The 21,792-nt window shown below is 41.7% G+C and overlaps 1 protein-coding gene across 1 annotated transcript in view; it reads left to right on the top strand.

Moving 5' to 3' along the window:
• Nucleotides 1–13,544, top strand: part of LOC113405374 (zinc finger and BTB domain-containing protein 5) — a 14,163-nt gene extending 619 nt beyond the window's left edge. The window contains exon 2 of the mRNA XM_026646551.2: nucleotides 11,373–13,544. Coding sequence (XP_026502336.1) covers nucleotides 11,377–13,404 — 2,028 coding nt within the window. The 5' untranslated portion in view covers nucleotides 11,373–11,376 and the 3' untranslated portion in view covers nucleotides 13,405–13,544. The remainder of the gene's footprint in view (nucleotides 1–11,372) is intronic.
• The last annotated feature ends 8,248 nt before the right edge of the window (nucleotides 13,545–21,792 follow it).

The raw sequence follows: 21,792 nt of genomic DNA on the forward strand, positions 1-21,792 counted from the left end.
GCCCCCCACTGCAGCCTTCCCTCATCTGTCCATCCTGAGCCTTCCCTTCAGGCTCCCATGATCTCCAGACCCTGTCTCCCTCCCCACTCCATGCAGGTTCCCCTGTTGGGAAAAATTGAGTCCCCAAATTCTCCAAGACTGGGGGTGGGGAGAGCTGTAGTGACATTCCCCCAGGTTGGGTACCCCTGAGCAAGTGTGTGGATTGGGGGGGGATGTCTGTAGTGAAAACCACCTGGTCTGAGGATCTGTCTTGTGTACATGGGTGGAATTCATATGGGGAGTGGGTTGGTAATCACACCTGCAGTCTCTAACCATTTGTGCTGGAAATTCTACCCGAGTGCTCACATTTGTGCAACTTTGTAACAGGTGTTACACCCTGCAGGTTGTAGTAGACACATTGAAAAATAATTATAGGGCCAGGTCTGGTCATTCTGAAGTGAGCAAAGTCTTGCTGACTTCACTGTGGTGGCTACCCCTAGTCCTTGGTTAGTGCTACTGAACCAATTGTGGTTGCATAAGAATACTTAAGTAAATGATAAAAATGTGGTGTGTGTTGTATTAAAAACACAGCTACCGGTTAATGTGTAATTTGCAGAAAACCAACCGGGAGCTTTTTTTATACTTGTAGCCGCCTTTGTGTTGCCATATAGATTTTCTCTTGGCAGATTCAAAAATTGGTCAGCTCACACAAATCTTTCACTTTCAAGACCTCATTCATGCCACTGAGACTTCTAAGCCAGGGGGAACGAGGTCTTCCAAAACAGCATTTGACATACTACAGAATCTAGTGAAATGAAGTTGGCATTTGATCTCTGCTGCAAGACTCTATGAAACACTTTTTAAAAAATGTGTGATTCTAAGCAAATCACGTGTTAGAAAATCATGTGACCAAGTATGTGAAGCAGAGTTTTCAAAAAAGAACCCTTTGCAGATTTTTTTTTCAACTTCTTGGATAGTGAACGATAAAAACTGTGAAATCATTCTAAACCTGTACAACTATGAGTGACTTGCTGTTCAAGTAGGTGTGAAACAAGTTTTGGTGTAGCTTAGTTCTTTAGTTTGACTCCAGGTTACCTTTCTAGTGTACCCAAACACTTATAACAGCTATTCCTCCCCCCTTGTTCCCCCCCACGCCTCCCCCACTCCTGGTTTGATTATTTGGAATTTTCAGAGAATAAAAATAATTGTAGGTGACTGTTTTAGAACCTCTGTTGGCTTGCATTTATAACATTGAATGCGTTCTAGCAAGTGTAATGGAAGGTACAACAAATGGTGTGATGTCTTGCAAAACAAACTGCCAAAGTACAAAAAGATATTTGTCTGTAGACTGTATGGAGGTCATTTGGCAACTGCATTTTGTGATTCCCTGTTCTGTTCATTCCCTCTGGGGCACCTGGCATTGGCCACTGTCAGAAGACGGGATACTGGGCTAGATGGACCTTTGCTCTGATCCAGTATGGCCATTCTTATGTTTGTTTAGGATCTACGTTTTTTTACACAATAGTACTGTCAAAGACAAATTTGGCAAAGGTCAAACTAGTAACCATCTGGCTACTGTTACACTTTGATATAAAATTGAAATATGTAACAAAGCAAAGGGAGCATAGGCAGCCTGTTAGTTGCTACTTTTTTCTTTTAACTTTGTTGTGTCACTGTTTAAATTAGTGATTGTAACAGTTCGTTATTTCCCATAACTAAAAGTAATTAGTTTAGACATAGCTACATTATTTGAACATACGATAAATAAACTTCTCTTTTAAAAAACAAACTTGTGGCTGAGGTTTTTGGAAGAGTTAAGAATTACAAAATTATGGTTGTTACTTCAGCCAAAAATATTTTTATTAATTAGTACATGCTAAAATGTCTGGAATCATATTATGGATTTGTATGAAAGATTGTACAACACAGACTTTCCGTTAATAGTGGTTCAAATTACACTGCCATGAGAAGATATATTCTTGAAATAATTTTAATATGAATAGGTTTGGGGAGGCCAGAAGCAGGGGAATATGTCAAATCTCAGTTAAAATGCAGTATTGATTTGCTGGAGACATGCCTAATTTATAGATAAAATAATCTGCTTTGGAAGTTAAAATCATGAAGGAAATTGATTCAGCCCATGTATCATCTACAGTGGAGAAGGCACAAATAATATTTGTCACTTTGGCCTGCTTTAAATTTTTCTGGTAAAAATGTATTTCTCCATTCTGAGTTAAACTAAATCATCATTGGTTAGATGACTAGAATTAAAAAACAGCATGCAGAGATTTGTAGACTCCATGGCCAGCAGGAACCACTATGATCATCTATTCTGACTTCCTGTTTAACACAGGCCATAGAACTTCCCCAAAATATTTCTTAGGGCAGATCTTTTAGAAAAAATATCCAGTCAGTGTCAGTGATTGAGACTCCACCATGACCCTTGGTAAATTATCCATTGGTTAATTACTCTCTCTGTTAAAAACTTACGCCTTGTTTCCAGGCTGCTTCGAAATTAGCAAGGGTTGAGAGAAGTCATTAGGGTTCTTGAATTTCTAGTAAATGGTAAAGTGAGATTAATGTGTTAGATTTAGAAGTTTAATGCCCTGTTGGGCAAGATGGTATCATGCTCAGGTATCTGTGGCTGCTCTTTCTCCTGGGATACTTAAATGCAGCTCTCTTTGGCTCCATGTGGTATTTGAGGTTTGATTCATGGACAGAGGATTGCTTTTAAATGGGAAAGCTAGAAACTGAATTTTCTTTTTAAAGTTGGGGCCTCCATTTGTGAGGTAGGTGGCAGAGAAGCCATCCTATGGATCCGTTCAGCTTTTGCAGATCAAGATGGAGATTGGGAATACAAGTGTCATGTTATGGTGCAGCGGTAGCAAGGTCATAAGAAAAGTTTCATTTTTACGGGAGTGTTAAAGCTTTTCGGAAATACTGTAAAACTGACAAAACAGAGAAATTAAAACTGATATAGTATCTGAAGTTTTCGTGGTGGTTTGGTGCCGGTCAGGCAGATACAAATGGAATAATAAGACAATAATACTAGAAATGTAGACATGTATATTTCTGTAGAAATATAGAAAAAGGCCACCTAGTCCTCCCCCCGCCCCTGAAGCAGGGTTAAATATATCTAGACTGTCCCTGAGAGCCGTTTGTCTAACCTGTTTTTAAAAACCTCCATTGATGGGAATTCCACAACCTCCCGACGTAACTTGTTCCAGTGCTTAACCATCCTTTATAGTTTTGTTATTAGGAAAAACTTTCTATCTAAATATCCCTTGCTGCAAACTAAGCTGATTACTTCTTGTCCTACCCTTGATGGACTTGGAGAACAATTGATCACTGTCCTCTTTAAAACAACCCTTTTCATATTTGAAAACTCTTTTCTAGACTAAGCATGTCATATGAGGAAAGAGTGAAAGAACTGGACATTTTTTCCAAACATCTAATTATTTTTTTTGCTCTGAACTTGACTCTTTGCAGTTTGTTCTTCTCTTTCCTTAAAAAGTGATGCCCAGAACTGGACACAGTACTCCAGCTGAGGCCTCACCAGTGACAAGTAGAGCTGAACAATTACCTCCTGTATCTTATATATGACACTGCTGTTCATATGTCCCAGAATGATCGCTTTTGAATGTGGCATCCCACTTTTTTATCCCTTTAGACAAGTGTATAAACTCCTTGGATCTGATTTTTGCATCACGCGTTACCCCACATCTGCAGAGTAGGTATTTGTTTCTATTCTTCTTACATAATTTTCACGAGTGTCAGTTTTTATATATGCCAACATAAAATGAACATATTGAGCACTTTTGAAAGTGAATTGCCTGTATAGAACTTAATACGACATAATGTTTCTGCTATCCCCAGATTGTTCTGTAGCAATTAGAGGAAGAGAGAGAGTGCCACTATACTGTTCCCTGACCTGAGAACCAGAGAACATGAGTTCAGATCTCACACAGTGTATAGTTCTGTGCCCTTCACCACCTTTATTATCAACCAAGGCCATGACCCAACCCTACAAGTCAGTCAAGTATAAGTTGTCACCTGTACCCTACCCCCACACTTTCCCTTTAACAAGTAGATGTTTAAAACGATCATTTCAGATGCACTAAGGCCAGGTCTACATTTAGAACTTAGACTGACCTAGCTAAATTGCTCAGAGCTGTAAAAAAATTTCACATCCTGAGTGAAGTAGTTAAGTTGACCTAACCCCCACTACAGACATAGCTAGGTAGATGGAAGAATTCTTCCATTGACCTAGTTACTGCCTCTCGATGGAACAACTCCTGGCAACATAGAAAATGTCTATGCTACAGCAGCTGTAGCTGCTGTAATGTAGAACCCAGGTCTCTAGTATCATAACCCAAATCTTATCCACTCAGCCATGATGCCTTTCAGATTGATTGTTCTTTGTGTTTTTTCTTATCCTATCTCTAATGAGTATACCACATTGCCGCCTTGAAGTGAGGGATAGAATCTAGGACCCCGATCTCCAATTTTCTACCACTATTTAGCAAACCCACTTGGAAAGTGTGTGTCAAGTCCCCTTCTAGTGAGTGTTCCCCTACAGGATAGCAATTACACCTGTAAGCCTAGGTGGTAAAGGTCTTGGCTAGGCATTTGCAGTGCTAGGGTTCAAATTGATGACCCAATCGGTGATGTTATGGATGCATTGAGAAAATCTTTTAAAGATAATTTAATTTTCTTAGTGAAAAAACACCTTTTAATTTTTTTTCCTTAAACCATTAGAATCTGTAAACTTTGGTATGATGGGCCAAAATACAAGTGTTTCACATTTCAATCATTTGTCATGCTTTGCTTTCAAGTGTCACATATTGCAGGTTTGAAAGCTGAGAGATACTCTTCACAGGGGCAGGGCAAGGGACCTAGAAAAAAGAGGAACACACTATGTAGACCTGCTGCCAGAGTGCAGGCTCGCGCACACACTGCTGCTACAGTTGCTTTTGGTTGTGTCAAACCTCCCGAAGTGTATGAGAGGCTGTATTGTGTTTCAGGAAGCAAGTGATGATGCTTACTCCTTCACAGAGCTTCCCTTTGACTGATAAACTATGCATTGCTGTGTCGGAGAAAAACAGAGTTCTTACTCTAAGGTTGGGTGCAGGAAATCAGATACTTTATTATCTCTAGCAATTGCGTGGAGGGAGAAGCTAAACAGGTCTCTCAAAAGATAAACAATTAGAGCCAACATTTATACCTTTTGTTACATACAATAATGAGCAACAGTTGCATTTTGTTTATACACAGGTCATCCTGCTATCTTATTTTTCTCACCTCTATTTAGACTATAGTCTACATTTCATACTTCTCTAACACAAGGTCGCAACAACTTCTCACGCAGTTCTTTCCCACTCGCCTCACACAATCCTCGCTTCTACAAGACTTGCGTTATTAGGGTTACAGCTAGCCTGACTCTTGCTCACAGAAGAGACTGTTTGCATTGAAATCCCCTTCAAATCCCGGTCAGTTCTTGCTCTGCTTCCACAGCTGTTAATTACAGTAGATTGCGTTTGGAGTCCGTACTTGCAGTAACTTTTAAATGGTGATAAAATATTAGGGACAAAAGCTCTCCTGAGCCTTTTCTGCAGGGTCAAGGTGGCAGGAGCAGCTTTGGCAGTGCAGCTTATCCCTCTGATTGCCAAGCAACTGCAGCTCACCCTCCCTGATACTGGGGAGTTAACCACTGAGCTACACCAACTACCAACCCTGTATTTAAAAAAGCTCAAACCACAACACCAACACCCTAGGAAAGTCCCACAAACTTCATTTAGTAATAAGGTTGTCAGTTTGATTATGTTTGGGTACATATTGCTTCTCCTTATCTGTTGGAGGTGGAAGTGAAAACCTGATGGAGTTTCTGACAGTGTTCTTGGCAGCGTGAAGGTGACAGAGAATACAGGAGATGATTCCCTTACCTTATTTCCATGCTTTTAAGGTGTTTGGATGGACGGGGTATGTCCAGACGCAATCTTAGCTGTCACTAAATTAAGCTTTTGTGTGTGTTTAACCAGAATATAACTTTAGAACTAATGACCTGTTTAACTCTTTGTTTAAAGAGTTAAAATTCACTGAAAATGTCAACTTCTTTAAGATTTTTCACCATGGCTTATTAAATAAAATCCAACTGTTTGGGGACGAAAAGGAGAAAAAAGCATTCTAGATTTTTACATGAATGACGCTTTTACTATTTAAGTACCTGGATTAAGTGTCTATTACGGCCTCCAAAGGAGTTTTCTATGGGTTTTGGTATGTTTGGCACAACAGTTGAACACAATACAAATACATTCTAATGTGGTGAAATACAACCTTGATGCTTGAGTTCTTTAATGTAATTTGGGCATCTTTTCATATATGAATTGTGTGCTAGGGATACTTACCGATTTGGTGTCTGACACATCAAATATATTTTAAATATTGAAGGTTTAGGGAGGTGGGGAAGGAGTGAGTCCAAGTAGTAAACTGCCAGCTGTTGGCTGGCAAGCAAGAAGCAACCCAATTGTAATACTGGTCATGACTTAGAGTGTTATTACTTGTGTACCAAGCTCCCTTTGATATTTAGTTTAACTATGGCATATCTGAGACAGTTGACACTAGGGCCATGTCTACACTACCCCTTATGTCGGCAAAACGTGTGTCGCTCAGGGGTGTGAAAAAAACATACCCCGAGGGACATAAATTTTGCAGGCATAAGCGCTCGTGTGCACAGCGCTGTGTCAGTGGGAGACTCTCTCCCTCCAACATAGCTACCGCTGCTTGTTTAGGTGGTGGTTTTATTATGTCGACGGGGGAAGCCCTCTCCAATCGGCATAGAGCAGCTACACGAGCAATCTTATAGTGGCACAGCTCCATCGGTACAGCTGTGCCACTGTAAGCTTGCTAATGTAGACATGGCCTCCGCAAAAACATAGTCCATCACACTATAAATGCATTCTTTAATAGATGTCAAATTTGGGGGGGAGGGGAGGGGACGACTATAGGTTCAGTTTGTAATCTGTTTGGACCAGTACTTTCAGTTATGATCGGATATGTCCAAAAGGATAGTTGGTGTAATAACTTTGAATGTCTTTTTAATTCTCACACTGGCTTTGGACACAGCAGTAAAAGAAATAGACTGTGATTAAAACCTATTTGTAAGTTTTCAGCTTTTGGAAGAAGCTATCCTTTTAAGTTGACATGAGTCATTCCTCTAAAAAACAAGCATAGATATATTAAAATGGAAAAAGTAATGTTTTTATGTGGGTTTTTTTAATTTGGCCCTGAAACAAGTATTCATCCATTGGAATCTTTCAGACTAGCTTTGGTTTTTTTTAAACTTCAGGCTTGTCTAATGAGGTCAAATTCCTTTTACCCATCTTCTGTTTAGAAGTGAAGTCAGTGAAGTTCATACCTGATATTTATTGCCTATATCAAAATAAATTGCTTTGTCTCATTTATATCAGAATGCATGTATCTGGAATTCTGTACACGCATAATACACTTAGTGCATGACTCTCTATATGCATATGAGAATATTCAGGTACGTGGTTTGAGTCTTACATGACATTTTGAAATAAATGCATGGAATTGTAAGCCAATGTAAACATTAACTCTTTAAATTAGGAGGCTGTCTCTTAATTTTGACTCCTTTCCCAAGATATGTTTCTGTGATTTGCCAGTCCCGTCTTAGCTGTTTCTATAGGATCTGGTAATCTCTGTCATATAATATGCTGCAATATTACTATTGGTCTGTTTCTTTAAAAAAACCTCCTGTTATCTTCTTAATCAGAAAGGTACAGATAGTGGGAAAATTGCCTTTCTAAGGCAAGGGTCAGTCTAAAACAATATCTGTGTGTTAAACTTTTCAGTTGTATTAACGGAAACGTAAAATCCCAAACCTTAACCACACTTCTTGTTGAACAGTGCTCATGTTGCTAAGCATACAACACAGTTTGGGTCCTGAGCTAGCAGGACCAGAAAGATCAGTGGAAAAAGTATTTACAGAGAAGATAGGACCTTGCTCTTAAGGTTTGCTAAATGTTTTTCTCCTAGATCTTACTACCATTTGTTTTTCCTTTTTCACTGGAGGAAGCAGAGTGCATACTGTCCACTTCTGGCTTCGGTATGTCACTAGACATACAGCACAGATGAAAAATTTATTGGACACTTGCTACCTAGAGGCTCATGTGAGTTGGGGGAATTCCAGAGCCCCGGCGGGAATTTAAAGGGCCCAGTGCTCCAGCTGCTGTGGGGAGCCCTAGTCCCTTTAAATCACCACCGAGGGACTCCGGCAGCCGGGCTCGGGCGGGGATTTAAAGGGCCTGGGGCTCCACACATATTCAGATATAACGCAGTAAAGCAGCTGGGTTCGGGTGGCGCTTTAAAGGGCCTGGGGCTCCCCGCTGCTTTACCGCGTTATATCCGAATTCGTGTTCTATCAGGTCACGTTCTATCAGGGAAGAGGTGTATAAACAGGAGAGTATCAAGTAGGAGTAAGGAGGGTTTTGTTACCTCTGTATTTGGCTCTGGTGCAACTGCTACTGGAATACTGTGTCCAGTTCTGATGTCTACAGTTCAAGAAGGATGTTAATAAATTGGAGAGGGTGCAGGGAAGAACCAAAAGAATGATTAAAAGATAGAAAAATGATGCCTTAGATTAAAGTGAAATAATCAAGGAGCTCAATTTATTTTGTGTTTCTAAGAGAAGGTTAAAGGGTGACTTAAACACGGTTTATAAGTATCCTACATGGGGAGCAGAAATTTGATGGTAAAGGGCTCTTCAGTCTAACAGACATAATATAACAAGATCCAGTGACTGGAAGTGGGAGCTAAACAAGCTTAGGCTAGAATAAAGGAACACATTTTTAACAGTAAGGGTAACTGACCGCTAGAATAGCTTACCAAGGGTTGTGGTGGATTCTCCATCGTTGGCAATTTTTAAATCAAGATTGGGTGTCTTCCTAAAAGATGCTCTCATTCAAACAGGAATTAATTTAGGGAAGTCTTATGGCCTGAGTTATGCAGGAGGTTATAATCTATTAATGTGTGGTCCTAGTCTTCATTTAACAAACCCTGCACTTAATACAAAATTATCAATTTCCTCGTGCATTTCTGTGGTGCTCTCCATAACATCTGTGAACTTCAGAAACATTAATGTCTTCATAATACCCCTGTGAGGTAAAGGCCAAAATTGTCAAGTGTCTATTATTTTTGGGTGCCCAGCTTGAAACCCTAAGGCTTTCAGAGTACTCAGCATTTTTTATTACACTTTATCTGTTCAGAACACAGCTCCAGTTGACTATAGTTGCAGTTGTGAATGCTTAGCAAATCTGGTGGCAGGAGTTTTGGTTTGGGCATTCAGAAAATGAGGAACCCACAATTAGAGGACAGCTGTGACTATTTTGACTTACATGACTTGTCCAGCATCACACAGGAACTCTGTGGCAGAGGCAGGGATAGAATTCAGTTCTCTAGAGTGGCTTTTAGCATCCTTAACCATTAGAATATCCTTTCTCTTCCTACAGTCCCCTGCCACATTCACTGAGCACCTTCCAACTTCTGCAACAAATGAAGCATGTGCCCTACAGGCAACAGCCTAATTCACTATGCAACCCTGATTCGTTCCCAGAGCACCGTCCGTCCAATCTGTGCACTGAATGAGATGGGGTCCTGTGGTAAAAGTGTAGTGTGCGATCATGTAATTAAAAACTCTCATAATGCATAAACAAAGGAGCTGAATTGTGCAACCTTGATTTGAGCATTTCCTAATTTTTTGAGTGCTTGACTGCAACCTTTACATTTTTCTAAGGTGGATCTTATGTGACTTCCAATTTTTTTTAAATTTGGTTCCACATGATACAAATTAAATACACACATACACTGACCCTCAAATTAGGTCAGTAATAGGGTTTGGACCTTTATATCCACAGCACAGTCCTCTACCACTTGAGCTAATGGGGTAACCGGTAGTGGTAGTATGCTGTTATCTTTGCTGATAGCAGAGGAATGCAGAGACTGAAAACTCCTGGGTTAAATCCAGGTTTTTGTAGGGGAGTGTTATCTAGTGGTTATAGATCCTTCTGTCTATCCCCCCTTCTCCTCTCTACCCCTCCCTCTCTTCTATCCAATCCACTTGGCTCTTGCCCCCACCACACACCCCTGCCACCTTTCTGCCTTCTGATTTGTGCAACACCCCTCCTTATTCCTCACCCCTCTGCATTTTTGGTAGGCAACTTCTTCCTTCATGCTGCCTGGGTGCCAGCATAGGGGCCATTGAGAACACAGGCAAGACAGGCTTCCTGCTCTCAGTTCTCTTGGCTGCTGGGAGGAGCAATTTCAAGGAAAGACCCGGCTGGAGCATGCTCAGTGAAGATGAAATCTTAAGAGTGTGGCAGTTAAATTCTCGGAACAAGTCTGTATTGACCATGTGCTGACGGAGATTTTGTAGAGCATGGCCATGCTTGGGTGAATTTTTACTGGGACTGCAAAAAGCACATCTCTAACCTCCTCGCCCTCCCACCCCCGGTCAAACTTCACACCCTTTGGCCTTGGCTACACTTGGGGATTCACAGCGCTGCCGCGGCAGCGCTGTGAAGTGCGAGTGTAGTCGCGCCGCCAGCGCTGCGAGAGCTCTCTCGCAGCGCTGTAAGTACTCCACCTCTCCGAGGGGAGTAGCTTGCAGCACTGTGAGGGAGCGTGCAGCGCTGCAGGCGCTGATTGCACTGGCGCTTTACAGAGCTGCGCTCGGGGGGGGGGGGGGGGGGTTTTCAAACCCCTGAGAGCGGCAAGTTGCAGCGCTGTACAGCGCCAGTGTAGCCAAGGCCTTTCTTCAAAGTATGGAGGTGCTAGAGCTTTTCAGGGAAATGGTTGCAATCATTTGTTTTTGTTTTTTTTAGTACGAGGAAACAACATCTTTTCTCCTAATCTCATTCTCAAACTGCTGAACTGTTTTAGACTAAATTTTGCTGGAAAGTATTTGCTAAGGGAGAGATCAGGCATGGGAATTTCAGCCTGAAGGGTTAAAGTTTGAAGTTATAAGCAACTGAAAGTAGGGTCTTTATAGTGGAAGATATTCGACACCTTTAACTATAGGTTGTGTTATCAGCTCAGCCTATAGTATGTTTGATACTTAGCTGGGAAGTACATTAGAGAAAATCCTGAAAAAAGAATGAATCTAGCAGAAGCTGCAGGTTTTTCTATGCTCCTTCACAAAGTTGCCAGCATAAGTATTATAGTAATATGGTGGTGGTAAGTAAAAGATCAGTTATTGATAGTTTGCCTCTGAGCCACCTGCATTCGAATTTTAAACCCTGGTTCATTGTGATAAAAATAGAACATCAGCCATTTTTGTCTTACATTTTCCTCTTTTTTTTTTTAATTTTATTTTGTAGGATCATGGATTTTCCAGGACATTTTGAGCAAATCTTTCAACAGCTAAACTACCAGCGTCTTCATGGTCAACTTTGTGACTGTGTCATTGTGGTGGGGAACAGGCATTTCAAAGCCCATCGCTCTGTTTTGGCAGCATGCAGCACACATTTTCGAGCTCTCTTTACTGTGGCAGAGGGAGACCAGACCATGAACATGATCCAGCTGGACAGTGAGGTAGTAACAGCTGAGGCCTTTGCTGCTCTGATTGACATGATGTACACCTCCACACTCATGCTTGGAGAGAGCAATGTTATGGATGTCTTGCTGGCAGCTTCTCACTTACATTTGAACTCTGTTGTTAAAGCATGTAAACACTACCTTACTACAAGGACGCTGCCAATGTCGCCACCTAGCGATAGAGTTCAAGAACAAAATGCACGCATGCAAAGATCTTTCATGCTTCAGCAGCTTGGACTGAGTATAGTGAGCTCTGCATTAAATTCCACCCAGAGCGCAGAGGAACAACAAAATACTATGAGCTCATCAATGAGAAGTAACCTAGAACAACGCACTACTTTTCCGATTCGGCGTCTCCACAAACGGAAACAGTCTTCTGAAGACCGGGCCAGGCAGCGAATCAGGCCTACCATCGACGAGTCCATCATTTCAGATGTTGTCCCAGAGAGCGGGCAGTCGGTAGTTCATTCACGGGAAGAATTTTTTTCACCAGATTCACTGAAGATTGTGGACAATTCTAAAGCTGATGTTGTGACTGATAATCAAGAGGATAACACCATTATGTTTGATCAGTCTTTTGGTCCCCAAGAAGATGCCCAAGTGCCCAGTCAGTCTGACAACAGTGGAGGAAACATTTCGCAAATGTCCATGGCATCTCAAGCAACACAAGTGGAAACTAGCTTTGACCAAGAAGCGACTTCTGAGAAAAACAACTTTCAGTGTGAAAATCCAGAGATCAGTCTAAATGAAAAAGAACATATGAGGGTGGTGGTTAAATCCGAGCCCTTGAGTTCCCCAGAGCCTCAAGATGAAGTGAGTGATGTCACTTCCCAAGCAGAAGGCAGTGAGTCTGTTGAAGTGGAAGGAGGAGGAGTCAGTGCAGAAAAGATAGAACTGAGTCCGGAAAGTAGCGATCGTAGCTTTTCTGACCCCCAGTCTAGTACTGATAGGGTTGGTGACATCCATATTTTGGAGGTGTCGAATAACCTGGAACACAAGTCTACTTTCAGTATCTCAAATTTTCTAAATAAGAGCCGAGGTGGCAATTTTGGTGCTAATCAAAATGATGACAACATTCCAAATACAACCAGTGACTGCAGAATGGATGGAGATGCCTCTTATTTAATGAGTCCAGAGTCTGGGCCTACTAATGGCCATTCCTCTGCTACTGTCTCTCATGTGGAGAATCCATTCAATGAACCTGCAGACTCTCACTTTGTTAGACCTATGCAGGATGTAATGGGTCTTCCATGTGTACAGACTTCTGGATACCGGGCAGCAGAACAGTTTGGGATGGACTTTCCAAGGTCTGGCTTGGGACTACACTCTTTATCAAGGGCAATGATGGGCTCTCCAAGAGGTGGAGCTAGTAACTTTCCCGGCTACCGTCGCATAGCCCCCAAAATGCCTGTTGTGACCTCTGTTAGGAGCTCCCAAATGCAAGATAGTACATCTAATTCCCAGTTAATAATGAATGGGACCAGTTCCTCTTTCGAAAATGGGCATCCTTCCCAGCCTGGTCCACCACAGTTGACCAGGGCATCTGCTGATGTTCTTTCAAAATGTAAGAAGGCCTTATCTGAGCACAATGTCTTGGTTGTAGAAGGTGCTCGCAAATATGCCTGTAAAATCTGCTGCAAGACTTTCTTGACCTTAACAGACTGTAAGAAGCACATCCGTGTGCACACAGGAGAAAAGCCTTATGCCTGTTTAAAGTGTGGCAAACGGTTCAGCCAGTCCAGCCATTTGTATAAACATTCCAAAACTACCTGCCTGCGGTGGCAGAGCAGCAACCTACCCAGCACTTTGCTTTAATCTTTCCCCCCCAAGCCCATACAAATAATGCCAATACAAATTGTAAGAACACGAACTGAACTATGTCTGGAATATTAACACTATTTTGTTCAAGACTGCAGGTTAAGAAGCTGCCCTTGTAGTAAACACTTAAGTGTGATCGTGTCCCCCCCTAAACCTCTCCCTCTCCCCCCCCAAAATGTCTTGGTCCTGTAAAATGGGGATAATACCATACCTACCTCACAGGGGTGTTGTGAGGCTTAAACAACTGTTTGGAAGCGCTTTGAGATGCTCTGAAGGAGGCACTATAGAAGTATTAAGTATTATTATTATTGTGTAAATGCAGGTCTTGGGCTCATGGGGATGCAATCCCTAAAACCAAGTAGTTCCTGTGCTGGGGGGGGAGGTGGGAGGGAAGAAATAGGAGGGGGTTGGGTGAAAATGTAGCCAGCTCCTAATTATGTTAAAGTAGCACGTTTCAAAGATGAGAAACTGAAGTGCAAATTCTTTTTTAGGAATTTTGTAAAATTGTGAAAGTGTTTAAATAAATAACCTGTAAACTAAGTTGATACATTATGTGTATGAACAAAAATGCAAAGAGCTCTTTACTGTTACTAATGCAGATTGCATATCCTTAAAGAAAAACAATCTTGGATACACCTGTCTACCACAAAATGCTTTAACATGTTAATTATGAAAATAGTTGTAGGGGTTCTGAATGTATTTTTGGCTGTTTTCCTGTAATGGACACTGTAATGAAGGTGCTTACCTTGAGTCCAAGACCAGTAGCGTTTGGACTGTTAGATGTATATATAGTTTGAATACAGCAAGATCTCTTAGGTGTTTCACCATTTTTTTTCCTGTAAAAACTTGTAATGAGTGATAAGTGACGTACTGTTTCTGTATGTGCTATTCTTAGCAGTATTTTAACCAACTTGTATTTCATATGTTAAAATTCCATATACATAGATGTCTGAAAAGAGCTTGTTATTGTCTACTTTATTTTAAATGGGAGATATGATTTGTGGTGGCTTCTTTTATCGTGTAAGAGAGTCTCTGACCCTTTCCAGATGCTGACAGTCAATCTGATCCAAGTTATTGTGTAAGCAGACTATCCTTTTCTGATGCTCTTATCTTCAGGCTTTTTAATTTCCTTCTCCATATACTTATTGTCCTCCCAACCATGGATTACTTTGATCTGAGGAACAGTCAGGAATGAGAGCCTATCTTGCCATATTCATATGCCCCTCTGTTTAAATGTAGCGGTTGACTCTAATTCTTCAATTTAGAGAAGTATCATAAATGTACTTTCCCACAAGTAAAAATCCAACACAAATTTAATTTAAAAAATAGCACTGTACACCTTGTAAAACAAGTTCAGTAATCTCTGTTTCCCTTGAATCTCACAGATCTTATTTTAATTTCCTCTTCTTTGATACCATTGTAACTAATACTCTTTACAGTTGTGGTGTGGGTTTTTTTTTTTTTTTTTTTTATAAAGATGCACATGAACTAACTCCTGGAGTTCAACAAACTGGGTTTCTATTAACATTTTGGACCACTTCTACTGACCAATGTTACTCCTGTTTATGCAGAATCTCAGTTAGTGCTTCAGCACATCTGTCATATCCAAAGGAGACAGATCATGAGCATCTAATATAGCTAATCTGCAGCAGTGGGGGCTATTTTTAATATTAAAAAAAGCATTTGCAAACTTCCCAACTTCCTCATCTTTAATCTGTTATGTAGCAAACTCATTCTGTGTGGTGTTACTGTCTGACTTTGATTAAACCTTTGCTATTTTTTAATAGGGATGTTGGCCTCCTGAAAAATCTTGGATTTATTTGAATGGAAGCTGAAAATTAAATCCCTATTCCTCAGTTCTGTAGCTAGTTTAGTCTTGAGTAACTGAGACAGTTGAAACATTGGAACTAAACAATCATGGTCAGTACCACAGAAACACAGGGCTATGTATGAAACAATATCTGGCTGAGAGAGAAATAAAATGTACTCTTCTCTCCTGCTTTGTGGTGAGAAAACTGCCTAAGGGCTGTTAATATTTGATTTGCAATTTAAGCTGCTAGGGTAAGCAGGAACTTGTAACTGTTATGACATGATTCAATTTTTTTAAAACCTCACAGTCCCATGACTGGTTTTTAATAGTTACACTTCTGGCTTTTGTTTTTTTAAGGCACCAAGGACATGTGCCAAGTTCATGAATAGCATTAGAAAATGCTGCATTTTATGTGGTAATCATGTTGATGTCAAGGGACTAACAGCATTGAACTACGTCAGTCTCACTGCATCTCCATTAAAACTAGATCATCACTACAATGCAGTGTTTTCTAATTTAATTTTATGTTGTGTTGCCTTATTGCTAATATCTTGCCTAACTTTTTAATAGCTTGCCTTTTTCCAGTTTTGTTCCAAAACCTATTTTTTTCTATTTTCCAGCTGTTTTCTTTATCTAGCATCTGTGTCTAAAACCCTCCCGCTCACAGGAAGAAAGCAGAGATGGGGGTGGGGCAATCAATGCACTTAATTTTAAGAATGAATATGAACATGTAAATGAAACCTATATTTAATTGTACTTCTGGATCCGTTTTTATAATAAAATGTTTGTGGTTATGTGATAGGTGGTAAGGGAGGGCTGCTCTCCAGAAACAACAAAGAAAAGAAATAAAATAAACATTGGGAATCTTTTAGATGTAACACACTTAATTTTCAGTATATCAAATTACAGTGTTTCTAGAAGGACATATTACAGCTTCAGTAACCCATGTCTGACTGCTGTTGCTTTCTTGGTCTTCCTATGTGAAGCAATATCTCAGAATAAATACTCACTACTAAACTGACCCATCTTGTAAAATGAGCAATATCTAATCTCCAAACCTGACTCTAATTACAAAACTAGCCTCACTCCACTTCTGTTCAGACTTAATAGCCGAGCACTATAGTGCGATCTCACATGAAGCTCAGTATGTTTAGAGTGTTATGAGATACATCTGAAAATAAACACTACATTTTTGTGCTGATGTGTCTGATTTGATTTCCTTATTTACTTAATCCTGACTGGAACACTGATAGGTTGCAGTGGGTCTACAGGTGCGTGTGTTGGTCTTGGTGGAGTTGAAGGAGTTGGTTATGACCTACAAAGCCCTAAATAACCTGGGACTGGCTTACCTGAGGGCTCGTCTCTCCCTGAACCATACTGCCACAGCTGCCGTTTCCAGGAATGCCTGAGCTTGAACGCTCTTGTAATAAAGCAGAGAGGGTGGCTAGCAGGGCATTCGGTGTGTGGGCTTGAGGACTCTGAACTGTCCAGATTTGGTGACCATCCAGCTATGCTGCAAAACATATCTATTTGGGTATTTTTGGAGAAAGTTGAAGGTATGATTCCTAGAAAATGAAATGTCAAAGGAGGCTGCCTGAGTTCCTATTGAATTATTTTGATTGTATTGCTAATGCTATGCTAGGGTACTGAGCTCCTTGCATAGGTGTCTCTTGATTATTTAGATTTAAATAATCAACAAATACAATCCTGTAACATTATGAACAAGACCTTATTTGTCTTGAAAAACAATACCCCTTGTGGCCAGCTCTCCCTCTCTTAGGCAGAATGCTATATGGAAGTAAATAGCTGGAAGGATCTGGTGAGGAGCCTATAGTGGAAGAAAAGGATTCTGAATCAGTTGTGACATTCCTCAGGCTGCAGCCTGAATTACAGGTCTGTTATGTCCCCTTAGCTCTCCAGCCTGGATCCCCTTTTACACTGCCATACTGTCAGCATCGCAACCTTTCCAGGCTCTGTTCACCCACAGCCCCCAGCAGGTAAAGTCATTCCTAGTTGAACACAAGTGCTATATGCCCAGCCATCGATGAACAGATAGAAGGTGACACCAGCATATCCTGCAATCCCAGCCTTGTCTCTCTTCCCACCCTCCCCTCAAAAAAAGTGCCCTGTACTGTTCAGTGGCCCAGTGGAATGTACTAACTCATCATTAGTTTGTCATTCCAACAGTGGATAATGAATATACACCACCCTTGTCTCAAGTGCGGGTTTCCCAAACACACTGGTTTAGATAAAACAGTAAACCCCATTTAACTAGAGAAAGATAGATTTTAAGTGATTTACAGGTGCTAAGGCATAAGTCAGATTTAGTTCCAAAAGAGAGAGAAAACCACCCTTTAATTTCTAGACTTTACCTAGGCTAACTCTAAAAGCAAAATCAGTTGTCTCGCCCTTAGATGCAATATATGTCACAGGCTGCTGCTTTTTCCAACCTGGAACCACTCCCCTTAGTTCAGTGTTCTTCAGATATTTAGTGATGTCATAGGTAAGGTGGCCAGAGGCTCCCTCCCTCCCCCTTCTTATACTCTAACCCTTTATACTGGAAAAGTCTTTGCTGGGTCATGGGGTTCAATTGCATATGTGTTCTGCAAGCTGTTCTGGGGAATTGTAAATAATTTGTTTATAACTCTCCTGCTGGTGAATCTCCGATTAAGCAGCTAATGGCCTTTTAGCACCTAGCTAGTGTCTTTGAAAAAATGGTCTGAGGGCATTAGCCAGAATGACAGCATATTTCAGTAACAATCACCTAGTAAAATCTCAGCTCCCTGTACAATGTTGATAGATTACCAAGACAATGTTGGTCTGTAGATTGAGTTTTCAAATGATACTTCAAACAAAATATATTATGCCCATACAAAAGTGGTGAACATGGGCTGCAGGGTGTCACATGGGGTACAGTATATCCCACCAATTTAAAAAGTCCCTTGGTGAAAGCTGTATGTGAGTTTTACACCTCTGTAAAACAAATTTTGCAAGCAAATTTGCTTTCTTAAGGATCTGATGTTACTTAAATAGTTTTTTAAACTTGCTCTCCTCTGTCATGGAAAAAGGTCTTGGAAAGATTGATGCTAGGTTGGTTACTGGAAAAGTTTGACAAGTTAGAACACATTGGTTGAGTTCTCTGTCAAATGGGATTAAACATACATAACACCACTGTTCATCACTTGGTTTATCTGCCTGTAGCTTCTCTACAGTGATACCAAGAGAAAGTCTTACATTTAGATCCAGCTGCCAGTGTCAATTGCTTATAATGCAAACTCGGCTTAAGGGCAACAAAAACAAGCCAATGGTGCCTCTGTGCACTCCGCACCAGCGTTATGGTGCAGGTGATGGGGGTTTAAAACACCAAGAAATCTTTGGACATTTAATGGCAATAGCAGTTTAACTCCCACTTCTTATTTGATCAGCTGCCCCTGGGGTGACCAGATACCTATGATCTAATTAAGCCAGTCAGATTTGCCAACTGCTGAGTATGTTTCAACCAGGAGCTGAGGCTAGCAGAGCATAAAACTATCAGATTCACTTAGAGTTAATACTCTACTCCATGGCTCTACTTATCCCACACCACTGGTTCCTTGATATGTGGCAATTTTAAGTGTGCTTATAGCTTACTGTTTGAGGTTCCAAACCCTTTCCGATAGATTGTTGCCTAGCAAACACAGGAGCAAGAGATGGAGGGACTATCTCACGTCCTCTTCCATTTTCAGTGGGAGAGAAAGCCCCTGGCACAAAAGGTTGTAAAAAGAGCAGGAAGACAAAGAGCTCAAGACAGGACCCTGTAGCTTCTCATTCCTGGGAAGGACAATTTTCTGAATCTGAGCTAAAGCCCCCAGAGGAGGAACCTCAAAGCAAGTTGTTTCAAGAGGAGTTTTGTTTCTATCCTGGCAAGTAGTGTCAGGCACTGAACCCCCACTGGAAGAACCTCAAAAGGAGGAGGCATCAAAAGATAAGAACTTACCCAGAATAGATCTAGACAGAAAGGGAGTGAAACCACTCAAACCTATCTCCTCTCCATGCAACATTGGAAGATGTAATTAGGGCTGAATGCAAAACCCAGCAAGAGCTCAGAGGCTGGCCAAGATGCAGTATCACGTTCATAGATCCAATCCAGACCTAGTTACTCTACCAAATGTGGATGCAGCCCTTTCATCCCTTGTAAAAGACAGGATGATCCCAGTTAAGGGTGATTTCTTCCCCAAGGACCAGACAGAGAGGAAGACCGATTGCTTATGGAGGAAGCTTCAGAATTCCTCCTCCACCCTCTGAGTATCCACAGCCTCCGCCTCTTCTACTTAAGCCATCTTGGCATGGACTGATTCCCTTTCAAAAATCAGAAAATATTTCTGTGTGGGAGCCATTCTGAGAGAGCTTGCGTAGCAGCAGCCTCTGTAGCAGGCACCTTCTGTGACAGCCTCGGATTCACTGTGAGGGCAATGGGATGTGACCCTGCCTCGTCATCACTTATGGCTAAGGTCATGGAAAAGGCTGATGCTCATGGCAGACAGACGCTGACCAAGGCTCTTCAGTGAGCTTGTTGACAAATCCACAGCAGGATCCTCTAAATAAAATCAAAGATGACTTTCTTGACATCCAGGTCCTCAAAAAGAGAATGTAGGCCTTATTTATTACAGATCACATTACTCCTTTTGTACCTACTCTAAGTATCTGTGGAGGGACACCCAACCAGCCCTTGGCAGATGGAATAGGTCCAAGGGCACAAGGGGCAGTTGTGATCCTCTGGAAAACCCCAATTTTTAATCAAACATGACCTGGGGCTGACCCCATGACATGTTCACTCAGAATGGGAGCAGGCGACAAAAATCTGCAGCTGGCTGTATCCACACCATGTCAGACAAACGAGTCCTGGATGGAGTCTGCCTGGGTTATGCATTAAGAGTCAAAGGCGAGTCCCAAACCTAGGTTCCTGATCTCCCAAACTTCCCCCAACTAGATGAAACACAGCTGCATGAAGATGGCTATAGATTACCTTGCAACCACCCCCAGGCTATTTACCCAGGTGGTAGTTATCCCAACCTCTCAGAGAGGAGGGTGCATGCATATCACTTCCTGGATGGTCTTCTGATCAGGTCCCGCTCCTTGGAATGAGCACAAGTTCTAGAGCATCATGGCTTCGTTATCCACCATACAGACAGCCAAATGAATCCAGTTCAGCCCAAGTTTAGCTTGGAAGTCATGAGAGATACTGAGCTACACCAAGTTTTTCTAACAGACAGGATATGCAGGATGATAGATACTATCCCCCAGCAATCACTCAACTTTATTACAAGGGTTCTGATATCATCTCTTGATATGATGGTGTCCTGCAATGGGCAAGATTCCACCTATATTCTCTAGTTCCTGATTTCTCTGGATCCAGAGGACCCATCAACTCTATCTATCTTAATCTCATTGCCCAAAGCAGTATTGAAATCTCTATCCTGGTGGCTGCAAATCAGCTACGCAGCAGACCACAGGATGGCAGAGCCGGAGAGAACGGTGGTGACAACCAACGCCGGTCTCAAAGCATGGGGAGCCCATTCAGGGAACAAATCCATCTAAGGATCATGAATGGACAAGGAGCTTCAACACTGAATCAAATGGCCTCAGTCAATCAGGAATACCTTTAAATAGTGATGTCACCATAGCAGCAGTAGCTTCTGTCAGCAAACACGGATGCACCAGATCCACAGCCATCCTACAGGAATCCAACCTCCTACATTCATGGGCAGAAAACAACCTTCTGTCCCTTTAAGCTCTCTACATTAAAGGGGAGTTGAGCAGCCAGGCAGATTGGCTGGGCAGACGGAAGATAGAGCTGGGGGAATGGAATCTTCACCCAGTCCTTTGACTCAATAGTCAGAGCCCTGCCTGGGTCACCCATCATGAGACCTAGTTCCAGTTTCTTCTCTAGAAGGGATCTCTGAACCAGAGCCAGCGATCAGGACCTGCCTTTCCACTTTTTGCAACACTCCCCAAGGCAATTCAGAGGCTCAGAGTTTAATTACTCAATACCCGCCCTGACTACATGCCTCCATTTGACATCCCACTCGAAGGGATGTGCACACCTTCTCTCGGCAGAATAAGAAAAATCGTACCTTACCAAAAACCTGCAAATCCCAGCCCATCCCATGCGCAGAAAGTCATTCCTGGGAGACTAATTTTCCTCTCACAACTATTCTGCCCACATGGGTTAAGGCAGAATTAATAGTTGCTGCATAGTAGGAAATGTTCGTATTGGAAATTCTGCATTTCTCTGTGTTCAGCCACCTGTTGGTTAATCCAGAGATTCGAATGTCTGAGTAGCCCCCCTGTGGAGCCGTTTGACATATGCTGATGTGACACCTGCCATCTGGGCTGACAACCTGGAGACCCTCACCGCTAAAATCATGAGTTTCTACAACTTGAGCTACAGAGCTTTGCTCTCAAGTTGAGAGCGATAACAGACCCATATCCTCTGTAGATCAGACATGGGGGGGGACACAATGTGCCGGCCATTGGGGCACATCTGACGTTAAGTACGATTAAGCCTTTTGCTTTATCAGAGCCATAAAGAATAA

This window comes from Terrapene carolina, unplaced genomic scaffold, assembly GCF_002925995.2.
Source record: "Terrapene carolina triunguis isolate 2854851 unplaced genomic scaffold, T_m_triunguis-2.0 Scaffold35098, whole genome shotgun sequence".
Lineage (NCBI taxonomy): Eukaryota > Metazoa > Chordata > Testudines > Emydidae > Terrapene > Terrapene triunguis.